This window comes from Pleurodeles waltl, chromosome 10 (assembly GCF_031143425.1).
Source record: "Pleurodeles waltl isolate 20211129_DDA chromosome 10, aPleWal1.hap1.20221129, whole genome shotgun sequence".
In the NCBI taxonomy this organism is placed as follows: domain Eukaryota; kingdom Metazoa; phylum Chordata; class Amphibia; order Caudata; family Salamandridae; genus Pleurodeles; species Pleurodeles waltl.
Window position 1 is genome coordinate 485,985 of NC_090449.1, and position 13,313 is coordinate 499,297.

The 13,313-nt window shown below is 47.7% G+C and overlaps 1 protein-coding gene across 3 annotated transcripts in view; it reads right to left on the reverse strand.

Annotated features, from left to right (window-relative positions):
* The window catches only part of LOC138260861 (RIB43A-like with coiled-coils protein 2), a 66,259-nt gene that overhangs the window by 43,089 nt on the left and 9,857 nt on the right, over nt 1–13,313 (reverse strand). For all 3 annotated transcript variants that reach the window (XM_069209290.1, XM_069209288.1, XM_069209289.1), the window contains exons 3-4: nt 10,108–10,235; nt 9,753–9,834 (exon numbers count right to left, since the gene is read on the reverse strand). In XM_069209290.1, coding sequence (XP_069065391.1) covers nt 9,753–9,834; nt 10,108–10,224 — 199 coding nt within the window. In that variant the 5' untranslated portion in view covers nt 10,225–10,235. The remainder of the gene's footprint in view (nt 1–9,752; nt 9,835–10,107; nt 10,236–13,313) is intronic.

The following is a 13,313-nucleotide window of genomic DNA, read 5'->3' on the forward strand; positions in this document are numbered from 1 at the left end:
TCTGCCCCTCGATTGCAACTCCTTTCCACTCAATGGCCTTCCCGAGGACTCAGTCTCTCCAGTCTACCACCTTCACTGCCAGCCTCACTGTGCCACCAGGACCCCTGTATTGTGTCTTTAAGTTGTGGTGAAGTTCGAATACCTTCTGCACCAATGTATTGAAATCCTTAGAGGAATCTCCCACAGCTCCATCAACACAGGTTCCAAGCTGGTCTGCAATGCATCCAGCGCTATTTCCGTCAGCACCACCGAAATGCATACATGGGTATTTGCTTGAACTTTGTCAAGTGTCTCCAGTTTCTCCTTCAGCTTCACCATGGCAGTGGCCACATTCTCTCTGAATTCCTAGCTTGGGACTTCCAGCTCCACTACCAGCTTATGGTTCTCCAGCACAGCGGCCTGGCGCTCCTTCACAGACAGTGTTGCTCCACAGCAATCATCCTGTCTGTTATGGTATCCAGCTTCTCCTGGCCACTGCGCTCCGTTGTGTTCACTGTTGCAATCTTTCCACCTAAGTCACAAGGCAGAGCCTGCACTGAGCGCAGAGGTGCTTGCTCTTCCCCCAATCGCTGATGCCCTTTTTGGGGTCTTCCATGTTATCTTTCAAGCGAGGTTTCGTAGTTGCCCCCTTTGGGTTGACAAAGTCCTCCTTTCCTTTCTTTTTGTAGCTCATGGCTTCCTGTCAAGGCGGTCCTGCAATCACAAAGATATGAGCGAGGGGCCACAGGAGGGTGATTCTCCAGAGGTGTCTACCAAGGGGGACTCACCCACCATCAATGTTAGGCAAGCAGACCTCTGCTGGGACCGGGTCGCCCCCACCTCTTTAGTATGCCTCATCTCTACACTGATGAAGGTCCAGTTTACTGCTGCTCACTGTTGCATAGTTGTCCTCGGTCCCTAGACATATGGGCATATAATATGCCGACGCCATGTCGCAGCTCTCATTCGCAAGAGCAGCTATGCTGGAAAGGCCACCATGTGCCCACCTCCTCTTCCCATGTCCTAGAGCATCCTGGTTGGTGGCTGGATGTGCTGCTCCCTATCAAAAGGACCATTCTTTCAATTGGGGCTTGCCGTCCTCCCTTCAACTCTGCTGGCAAATAAGCAATTATTCAGTGCTGAGGAGCATTGAGCCCACTCAAGGCTACAGGGATCCGTGGCCATCTTAGTCTGCCGTCAGCCCTGCCTCGTGCCTGCCCAGTTTAAAAAGCATTGGTCACACAGGATGCAGCCTATTGCAGATGAAATGAGCTGCAAGCAAGGGGCCCCATCTGAGGAGCTGCAGTACACAAAAAATAAGAGTAAAATAAAAAAGGAAAACAGAAGACGTGGATAGGGACTGATATTAAGAGAAAATAGAAAACTAAAGGATTGCCCACCAGCCTTGGCAGTGAACCACACTCATTTTTAGGTGGAGGGGCATCTGTGATCAGGCAAAATGAGGTCGTTCATACAGGAATAGAACCAGTGGTAGAGGTCAGACCCATTGCCCTTGCTGGAAGGTGTCGTAACAGAAGCCAAGTGAGAATGACACTCCAGAAGCCCCCTTTTCAGGAGCATGTATGTATTTATATGTACACATGCATTCTTTAATTATTTGTTTTTATTGCCACATTTTGGCAGACAACTAAACGTTTCAGGTCCTTCTAAGAGAGTCTATAAAGTGTTATTACAGTGCAAGTCTTCTCCACCCAGGATTTGTCAGAGGGGGTACCCAACACCGAAACCCCTGCCTATTACGATAATGAGTGCAATTCTGTGTAACAAAATGCACCCACAGGCTTCAACAAGGTGTAACAACAGTCCATCGTTAAAGTCTATTAACGTTAACATGTGCTTTTCATAAAAAGTAAGCCAGGCCTACTGCTTTTGTCGTAGCTTTCATTACTTTTCCCAATTACCTAATCGGAAATATATGCTTTAAAACTGGCTAGTAACTAGACAGCTCCGCCTGCTATACTGAGCAGAGGTTTCCCACAAGGCAATCATCAGGCATAATGTCATAAAAATTACAAACACATGGTAAGTTGTAGTTGGTAAAACAGCATTAAACACTTCAGATGGAGGCTGAACGTGGACTCTTACTGTGTACATCTTCTACTCCCAGGGTTTGTCAAACAGGTGGCCAGCATCACTTGACTCGAGCAGTGATCTGTGAGGGGCCTCCAACACAGGGCACAACCAATCCGCAGCTGCTTTATCAAAAGCTTTTCACACGGAATAAGTCAGGCCTACTGCCCTTGCCATTTCACAATAAAGATATAAGGCCGCTACCATCTGACTTTTCCCAATGAACTATTCAATCCCAGTGCCTTTATCACTGACTTGCCACCATCCCTTGTTCAGGCCTTCTGTATTGTGGCTAAAAAGACAACTATCTGGCATACAGTCATAAAATCACAAATAGTTACAAGACTGATGTTGGCTAAGCCTGCAACCTTTCTGCAGAAGGTCCAAGCAATGATAATCACATTGCAAACATTCAACTCCAAGGTTTTATCAGAGGGGAGACCAGCTCCCAAATCCTTCCTTGTACTATGGTTCACTTTGAAATTCCATGTAGCAAAAAAATGGTTGACAGATAAGAGTGCATGAAAAATCCACTCGGAAAAGGATATTGCTTTAACATCTGCTTTCACAATAAATCCGTCAGACATACTGCTCTGTAATAAACAGACCAACAACATTTAAATAACATTTAACTTAAACCAACTCAAGCTTCTCGCCTTTATCACTGTCCTGTCACTATGACAAAATGAGACCTACCACCTTGAGCATAAGCGTTCCCACAAAGCAACCACCAGGCATAAAGTTACAAAAGAGGCATACATTTACAAATATATACAAAGTTAGAGTCAAGACAACAAAATACAGCATCCATAAGAGGGCCTAACAAGGATTATTGCAATGTAAAACTGCCCCCCCAAGGTTTTTTCAAGGGGTGTGGGGGGGATAGAGGGTAACCAACATGGAAACTCTCACCTTCTAAACTATGTGAGTTTTCATGTAACAATAGGTCTGTCTACAGGCTTTCACAGAGTGTAACAAACATACATCCTTAAGGTCTCTAGCCTCTAACATAAGAATTCCACAATGATTGTTAAGGCTACTGCCTTTGCTAAAGTTTGAACTAAGATATAGATCAGATCCATGAATTGGGCACAATAACGGAACCACTCCTACTGTACTGAGCACGAGCATTCCCGCACGGCACAAAGTGCAGGTGAAAGCAGAGAACTTCTGCCCAATCGGCTGCTGTTCTGAATGTTTTCAATGTGTGGGTGGAGCCGAGGCCCCTCCCTCAGTGCTTCTGAATGCTCTTTCTGTCGAGAACATAAGTTAATCAACTGAGGCGCCGTCAAGCCAAACGTAGGGCCTAATTTAGATCTCTGCGGAGGGGATACTCCATCGCAACAGTGACAGATATCCCGTCTACAGAGATCTAAATCCCGTAGAAAACAATGGTATTTGGATTGGGATATCCGTCACCGTTGCGACAAAGTAACCCTTCCACCGAGATCTAAATCCCATAGAAAACAATGGTATTTAGATTGGGATATCCGTCACCGTTGCGACGAAGTAACCCTTCCACTGAGATCTAAATCCGATAGAAAACAATGGTGTTTAGATCGGGATATCTGTCACCGTTGCGATGAAGTAACCCTTCCGCCGAGATCTAAATCCCACAGAAAACAATGGTATTTAGATTGGGATATCCGTCACCGTTGCGACGAAGTAACCCTTCCGCCGACATCTAAATCCCATAGAAAACAATGGTATTTAGATTGGGATATCCGTCACCGTTGCGACGAAGGAACCCTTCCGCTGACATCTAAATCCCATAGAAAACAATGGTGTTTAGATTGGGATATCCGTCATCGTTGTGACGAAGTAACCCTTCCGCCGAGATCTAAATCCCACAAAAAACAATGGTATTTAGATTGGGATATCCGTCACCGTTGCGACGAAGTAACCCTTCCGCCGACATCTAAATCCCGTAGAAAACAATGGTGTTTAGATTGGGATATCCGTCACCACTGCGACGAAGTAACCCTTCCGCCGACATCTAAATCCCGTAGAAAACAATGGTGTTTAGATCGGGATATCCGTCACCACTGCGACGAAGTAACCCTTCCGCCGAGATCTAAATCCCGTAGAAAACAATGGTATTTAGATCGGGATATCCGTCACCGCTGCGACGAAGTAACCCTTCCGCCGAGATCTAAATCCCGAAGAAAAACAATGGTATTTAGATCGGGATATCCGTCACCGCTGCGACGAAGTAACCCTTCCGCCGAGATCTAAATCCCGTAGAAAACAATGGTGTTTAGATCGGGATATCCGTCACCGCTGCGACGAAGTAACCCTTCCGCCGAGATCTAAATCCCGTAGAAAACAATGGTGTTTAGATCGGGATATCCGTCACCGCTGCGACGAAGTAACCCTTCCGCCGAGATCTAAATCCCGTAGAAAACAATGGTGTTTAGATCGGGATATCCGTCACCACTGCGACGAAGTAACCCTTCCGCCGAGATCTAAATCCCGTAGAAAACAATGGTATTTAGATCGGGATATCCGTCACCACTGCGACGAAGTAACCCTTCTGCCGAGATCTAAATCAGGCCCTTAATAACTACAGGGAAATAGAAGGAAGAAAGGAAAATGGCGGAGTGGTAGAGCTGGGATTCTGGGTCAGCATTAACTGACCATCAAAAGGGAGGAGGAAGATCCTTGACAACAGGAATATGGGGTGCAGAGTCGAGTAGAAGTAGCACCAGGTCAAGGGGAGGTGGTCACAATGCTTTCACCTTGAAGTGCAAGCAGCATTGCTCTTCTCTGAAACATGGGCTCAGGTAACAAGGAATGTGATGAATATGGCAGGCAAAGGAATAATTATATGTCAGGACCGGAGGCGAGGAACAGCATCATCTTTCTTCATTTATTAACTCAGCTGCAGCTCCCAAGTTCACTTCTCTGAAAACAACAAACTACATTTCCCATGAACATAGGGAGAAAGTAACTCAATCACATTCCATCAGCTGTAGGGCTCCATCCACTCTGCATCCCCGGCAGTCCTCTTCTCTTCCTCTAGTGCTGAGGAGAGGAGTTACTCATTCTTATCCAGTGCTTCGCGTGCTGCGTTTTTTGGGGTTTTTCATGATAAAGTATAATGGTCCAAGTGTAATAGTTACAAATGCCTGTTTGCTGTGATTCATTTTATTTCCCGAGAGTATCTGCCCGGCTAGGTGCTCCAATCAGCCGCGGTAGGCTCACCTTCCATGGGGCTGCCTGCAGTGTTTCCCCCCCCCAAAGTTGGTCTTCAGAAGCGGAATCTGTGAGCAATCAAATAATACCAACAGGAACTGGCTGAGGATTTGGCAGAACTGTTTCTGCTTCAACGACAGCTGATCCCACATTGAGAACGAGCAGTGCAAGAGTGGACACCTGACAGGGGTTTGCACAGAGCCTTCCATCGCCCCTTCCACTATACACTCAAGCGCATTCCCTCCTCATGGGAGGCAGGATATTAAGGGGAAAATTAAAACCTAGATGTCCAGACACCCTCTGCAAGAGGGGAGGATGGGGCAGCTGATAGTGACATGTCCACGGAGGACCTGGGTTGCAGTAGTCCCTGCTGTCCAGGTCCTCCTCCATTGTGCTGGGGGGTGATGATCAGATACTCTCAGACACATTCATACCTAAACAGTTAAATCAATCGTGATCATGGAATTTACATTTGTAGTTACTGGATGCACGCAGGGATCAATCTGAGAAACGCCAATTGTGGGTCTTGAGAGAACGATGTTGGCCCCTATTAAGGTAGATCAAAGTTGGGAGACAGGAGCAGCTGCACATGGGTGCCTCTTCCAGTGACCCGCTTGTGACAGAGCTTGGGAAGTCTGTGGTGACCTAGACCTCACTGAACAAAGCTGTCTTCCCTAAAGAGATCTTCAGAAGAAGGGTTTTCACTGGAGCTGGAAGTGGCAGATTCACTCGTCCAACAGTTTCAGACAACAAGGCCCCAGACAGAGCAAAGTGGCAGAGATTATATGGATGGCAGGATGAAAGGAAGTTTGAAACCTTCTTCCTAGTGAGCAGTAAACACCACATAAAGCTACTCCAGTAAGCAGTGTCCCATTTTCCCTTGTAAAATTTGAAGGTAGCTTGGGGAATTTCTGAGAAAAGTGGAGAGAGATCACAAGGGACCGTTGGGTTCTCCAGACAGGCCAGGAGTTCCAGACAGAGTTTTCTGGAATGTCCGTTCAGCCAGTAAGACCCAAACCTATGAGATTTTCAGTATTAGAAACAGGCCTTCTAGATAAAGAGGAGTCAGAGACTTTTCTGGTAGAAAAGAAGGACAAAGGGTAAAGATCTTTAATCAATCTGAGGGAGTTCGAGTGGCTGGTGCATCATCACTTCAAGTTTAAAGGAATTCATCTGATGAGGAGTGGATGGATGGTCATGGTATACCTGAAGGATGCTTACCTGATCTCTGCCTCTCACAGGAGACTTTTCTCTGTTGCAAAGGGCAGGTGTATGGTTTTCTCTTTCAGATAATCCGTGCCTCTGTGGTGCTTCACCTCACGAGAGCGATATACTCAGAGTTGGTAATGTTGCAGGAGGCCTAGTTGGACATTTATCGGTGGCTGGATCATATGGATGGATCATATGGAACCAAGGAAGGAAAAACCGATGTTCATTTTGGCAACCGATCTGATAATAGAAACAGGTGCCAGTCGTTCAGACTGGGGAACCAGGCATCAAGACACCTCCAAGGGAGGTGGGGGGGCGCAGGTGGACAGAGACAGAACTTTACCCCCACTTCAGTTGTCCGGAGTTCTTTCAAGATTGTTTGCAATCAAATCATTAATGAAGGATAAGGCTTCAGACAGAAATATTTGAGGGTGGACAATGTGTCTGCAGAGTTTAACAAAAGGGCAAAGGATTTCTGTAACTACTGCCTGTGGCAGCAGTGTACCTTTAGGCCACCAGAATTTTGTGGTGGATTAGAACGCTAGGTTCGTTCTGACCCAACGGATTGGATGCTGGACCATAGAGTCTTCAAGACTCTGATGCAGAGATGGAGCCCAGGTGAGGCAGATCTCTTTGGATCAAGGTGAAGCAATCAGTTACTGAATGTTCACCAGAGTCTTGAAGCGGACAAGACACCAGATAGGAGATCTGATTCTATCTGTAGGCCCCAGGCTTGGTACCCAGCACTGTTGGACCTGTTTTGGGAGTTTCCGTTGGCTCTACCTCAGTGCCTTATCATCATGACAAACTGTCGTGAGGAGCGGCCTCCGTTGGCTTTGCAAGCTTGCTTGAGGCTGGTGGCCTGGAGGAATACAGGGGATGCTGAACGGTCCCAGACCTTTCAGAATTTACTTCGGACTCATCCATCAGGTCGGGCAGAGGATACCATTAAAAGGTATGGCTCAGCATGGAATAGGTGGTTACCCTGGTGCGTGGAAAGGAACCTGAATCCAGTGGGACAGGAGCTGTGCAAGTCCTGATCTTCCCATCAGATTTTGTGGAGGCTGGCCTAGTGTATGGGATTGTTAATACCTTTTAATCAGAAGTATCATCAGGCAATATTCTGGTGAATAAGAGAACATCAAACAAATTAACCTCCTTAGGCCCCCAGTACCAAGGTATTCCTATTTTTGGAATGTCAATAAAGTGTTGAGTATTTTGCTTTCCTGGAAGGAAGAAGAGAGTTATCTGCTAATCTTGCAATGTTGCTGTTTTTTATTCCTTGACGACTGGGGGTCTACAACCTTTTCTGTAATAAGAGCTACTAATGCTCAATGAAAATCATACAGAGCTACTAATATTATTAATTTTGTGATAGTGACCGCAACAGGCAAGATTACATTGGTGGAGACCACACGCAAGATTACCACAGTGATCGCCTTAGTGGGTCACGGATGGTTACCAGTTGTAAAGTCAAAAAGGCTTTGTCAATTTGGCAAGCCTCACCCTGTGTACTTTGTACCAGCCACAGCTGCAGTGGCCCTGGCACCAAGATAGTGACTAATAAGCCTCCCCTGACGCTGCAAGATGTATCACTCAAATATCAACTCTAAATATATTTTTCTCCAAACATCAGCATATGGGTTCTGAAAATGCACACATTTTCGTCTTGTATACATGCTTTTCAATTTTTTGTATACACAGTAATTAAACCATGGAAAAGCTTTGAATTTAGTAGGCTGGGATGAACCTCGGAGAGCTACTTATAGGTAGCTGGAGAGCCACTAGTAGCTCACGAGCTACTTGTTGGAGAAGCCTGTTAAAGACAGATGCTTGATGTCAGGGCTTTGTATATTTCTAGCAGAATGTCTACTCCAGATGGGGTGGAATTTACTATTACTAGAAGGATAAAACTAACACCGGATCAATTGCATATCCAACCTCTGGGAGAAGCATAAATTGCATGGTTAAATGTATTGAGGCTTACGGAGAGGTGACCACAGAAATGAGACTGGTGGCCAGAACATCAATTATTGATCACTATGAGTAAACCCTTCAAAAGTTCCTAGCTATCGAAAAGGAAAGTATTTTATTAAGAACACGGCAACGAGTACTATCCTGCCCAATGATTACTTGGTAAGGATCAGTCCCACCTGGTAAGCTGTAGACATCACCCACAGGGTGCAGCAGGTGCAGTGGCACCAGAGTGAGTGTTCTACTTTACCCCTAATAATGGTAGCTTTTTGCTATGAAACCATGGGATGGGGCCCACTTTCCTTGCCACTGATTGCCACACTAACACCACTGATCAGCCGCAGACCAGTTTCACTCAAGTTCACCCATAGCTCATAAGTATCACCATCCTTACCCTGCCAGAAGCCACATCTCGATCACAGAGGAGCTCGCTACAGAAAAGAAGAGTTTTCTTCCAACAACGAAGGCAAAGGTGCCAGCAAGAGCTCACAAGTGCTCGCTGGAGTGACAAGGTGCCCGCCAAAGCCCACAAGGACTCCTCAGCTGCCATCTGGTGGCTGACACTGACCACAATATCCTGCCACACCTGCCAGCATCATACACTTTCTTGACATTCAAGATGAACCTCCCAAGCCTAGTGGTAACCACCCCAGCCAGCCAGATCTGTACTGCAATAACAATTGCAGTAATTCAGTACCAAAAATAACGAGTACGATACTTAAGGGCTTTATTCACAAACTGCACTTTGTAGTAGTTTAGTAGAACAACAATAGTACCACTCACATAGTACAAAAAACTATTCACAAACCTACATACGGAGACCTCCTCTCCCACCTCTCCTATCTTTTCTATGCAGATATCTCCGCCCCAACTGAGGAGGTATCTACACGTGTGCACCTATGTTTTTATAGTAAATGTGGGAGAGACGGATGAGTGGCTGGAAAATGGGGAATACCTATGGGAAGAATTTATAGGGGAGTCAGGAGGGGTTAAAGGAGGTTGGAGGAGAGGTTTAGGGAGGAACAAGCACACACCCACAAAACAGTGGGTCCATCCCTACTCAAAAACAGCACCTCTTCAGTTACTACAGCCAGAAAAGTCCCAAAACATAAATAAAATGTAGTCCAGCTCAGACCTGGAGTAAGTCCAGCACCACAGATGTCCACCCACTAGAACTGCAGGGATTTCCAGACAAAGTAAATGAGACCATAAGTCTGTTGAGGATTCCAAAAACATGGCTGTGGTCTGCCAACGCTGGGCAGGAATTCACCAGCAGCCCAGAACCCCACGGCAGGTTCACTCACCGAAGGACTCCTCGCGGGCCTTCTCTTTTGCCTCAGCCAGCTTGCGCTCTTCCACCTGACATTTCAGGACTTCAACATCCACCTGGAGGGAAAAGAGGACGGTCAGAGATTTTGTAGGTTTCAGAAGCAGGTAAAGTCATCTCTGGAAAGAGGAATGCCAGTGGGCGTAGTGAGGTCAGGGGTGGACTGACTCTCTCCCAGAAGTACCCAGAAGTACTTGCACCTTTCTCACCCCTGTAGCTGAAACAGGCTCTACCTCCAACACTTACTTTTTGTCCCAGGACCTGGCAGGTAGAATAATAGGCTAAGAGGATGAAGGAGATGGTAGAAAAAGATGAAGGTTTGAGATGCTTACCCCTATAGTGCGGACTTTGGCATTGAAGATGCGGCTCTGTCTCTGCTGCTCGCGGTTCCGCCTGCGCTCAATGGCAGCAACTTCCTTCAGGTCCAGGGGCAGGTCGAGCTTGTACATTGTCACTATTTCTGGGGAGACAAAGCAGAGAGTGTGCTGATGGTCATGCAAGTTGCAGTGTCCAGCAAGTAAGGAGGTGTCTTTTGGACAGCGCTAGGTAGGCACAGAAGCAGTGGCAGGTGAATATAGAAGATTCTATTTCCAGGGCCAGAAAAGCTGGAAATGTCTGGAAAAAGAGTTAGGTGAGCACGGAGGTGTTTTGACAGCATCAGAAGGCTCTGGATGTAGAGGCAGTAGTGTTGGAGGAATAATGAAGTGTCTGAGACAGCATCAGATGATCATGAAAGTGTATCTCTGTGATGAAAGTAAGGTGAGCATCAATTCACCTAGGGCAGAGACAGACAAGCCGGGCCGGTCTAAGCAGCGTCAGGTGAGGTCAGCGATTCTTGAGCAGTCACAGGCACAGAAGAGTAGAGTGAGGAATGTCAGATAGAGATGGAAGGGTAAGGTGAGGAGTGTCAGATAGAGATGGAAGGGTAAGGTGAGGAGTGCCAGACAGGGACAGAAGTGTAAGGTGAGGTGTGTCAGGCAGCGATGGAAGTGTAAGGTGAGGTGTGTCAGGCAGCGATGGAAGAGTAAGGCGAGGAGTGTCAGGCAGGGACAGAAGTGTAAGGCGAGGAGTGTCAGCTAGAGATGGAAGTGTAAGGTGAGGAGTGTCAGGCAGGGACAGAAGTGTAGGGTGAGGAGTGTCAGGCAGCGATGGAAGAGTAAGGTGAGGAGTGTCAGGCAGCGATGGAAGAGTAAGGTGAGGAGTGTCAGATAGAGATGAAAGTGTAAGGTCAGGAGTTTCAGATAGAGATGGAAGTGTAGGGCAAAGAGTGTCAGGCAGCAATGGAAGTTGAAGGTGAGGAATGTCAGGCAGGGACAGAAGTGTAAGGCAAGCAGTGTCAGCTTGAGATGGAAGTGTAAGGTGAGGAGTGTCAGACAAGGACAGAATGTAAGGCGGGGAGTATAGTTCAAGGACAGAATGTAAGGCGAGGAGTATCGTTCAGGGACAGAAGTGTAAGGTGAGGTGTGTCAGGCAGCGATGGAAGAGTAAGGCGAGGAGTGTCAGGAAGGGGCAGAAGTGTAAGGCGAGGAGTGTCAGCTAGAGATGGAAATGTAAGTCAAGGAGTATCGTGCTGGGTGAGGTGTGTCAGACAGCGATGGAAGTGTAAGGTGAGGAGTGTCAGGCAGGGACAAAAGTGTACGGTGAGGAGTTCCAGGCAGGGACAGAAGCGTAAGACGAGGAGTGTCAGGCAGCGATGGAAGTGTAAGGCGAGGAGTGTCAGGCAGCGATGGAAGCATAAAGTGAGGAGTGTCAGGCAGTGATGGAAGTGTAAGGTGAGAAGTGTCAGACAGCGATGGAAGTGTAAGGCGAGGAGTGTCAGGCAGCAATGGAAGTGTAAGGCGAGGAGTGTCAGGCAGGGACAGAAGTGTAAGGTGAGGAGTGTCAGGCAGGGACAGAAGTGTAAGGTGAGGAGTGTCAAGCAGGGACAGAAGTGTAAGGTGAGGAGTGTCAGGCAGAGACAGAAGTGTAAGGTGAGGAGTGTCAGGCAGGGACAGAAGTGTAAGGTGAGGAGTGCCAGGCAGCAATGAAAGTGTAAGACGAGGAGTGTCAGGCAGCGATGGAATCGTAAGGTGAGGAATGTCAGACACGTGGAAGTGTAAGGTGAGGAGTGTCAGGCAGCGATGGAAGTGTAAAGTGAGGAGTGTCAGGCAGCGATGGAAGTGTAAGGTGAGGAGTGTCAAGCAGGGACAGAAGTGTAAGGTGAGGAGTGTCAGGCAGAGACAGAAGTGTAAGGTGAGGAGTGTCAGGCAGAGACAGAAGTGTAAGGTGAGGAGTGTCAGGCAGGGACAGAAGTGTAAGGTGAGGAGTGTCAGGCAGCAATGAAAGTGTAAGACGAGGAGTGTCAGGCAGCGATGGAATCGTAAGGTGAGGAATGTCAGACACGTGGAAGTGTAAGGTGAGGAGTGTCAGGCAGCGATGGAAGTGTAAGGTGAGAAGTGTCAGGTAGGGACAGAAGTGTAAGGAGACGAGTGTCAGACAGCGATCGAAGTGTAAGGTGAGGAATGTCAGGCAGGGATAGAAGTGTCAGGCAAGGAGTGTCAGGCAGTGATGGAAGTGTAAGGTGAGGAGCGTCAGGGAGCGATGGAAGTGTAAGGTGAGGAGTGTCAGGCAGTGATGGAAGTGTAAGGGGAGGAGTGTCAGACAGTGATGGAAGTGTAAGGCGAGGAGTGTCAGGCAGTGATGGAAGTGTAAGGGGAGGAGCGTCAGGCAGCGATGGAAGTGTAAGGTGAGGAGTGTCAGGCAGCGATGGAAGTGTAAGGTGAGGTGTGTCAGGCAGCGATGGAAGTGTAAGGTGAGGAGTGTCAGGCAGCGATGGAAGTGTAAGGTGAGGAGTGTCAGGCAGTAATGGAAGTGTAAGGGGAGGAGTGTCAGACAGTGATGGAAGTGTAAGGTGAGGACTGTCAGGCAGTGATGGAAGTGTAAAGTGAGGAGTGTCAGGCAACGATGGAAGTGTAAGGTGAGGTGTGTCAGGCAGCGATGGAAGTGTAAGGTGAGGAGTGTCAGGCAGTGATGGAAGTGTAAGGTGAGGAGTGTCAGGCAGCGATGGAAGTGTCAGGCAAGGAGTGTCAGGCAGTGATGGAAGTGTAAAGTGAGGAGTGTCAGGCAGCGATGGAAGTGTAAGGTGAGGAGTGTCAGGCAACGATGGAAGTGTAAGGTGAGGAGTGTCAGGCAGTGATGGAAGTGTAAAGTGAGGAGTGTCAGGCAGCGATGGAAGTGTCAGGCAAGGAGTGTCAGGCAGTGATGGAAGTGTAAAGTGAGGAGTGTCAGGCAGCGATGGAAGTGTAAGGTGAGGAGTGTCAGGCAACGATGGAAGTGTAAGGTGAGGAGTGTCAGGCACCGATGGAAGTGTAAGGTGAGGAGTGTCAGGCAGTGATGGAAGTGTAAGGTGAGGAGTGTCAGACAGCGATGGAAGTGTAAGGTGAGGAGTGTCAGACAGCGATGGAAGTGTAAGGTGAGGAGTGTCAGACAGCGATGGAAGTGTAAGGTGAGGAGCGTCAGGGAGCGATGGAAGTGTAAGGTGAGGAGTGTCAGGCAGTGA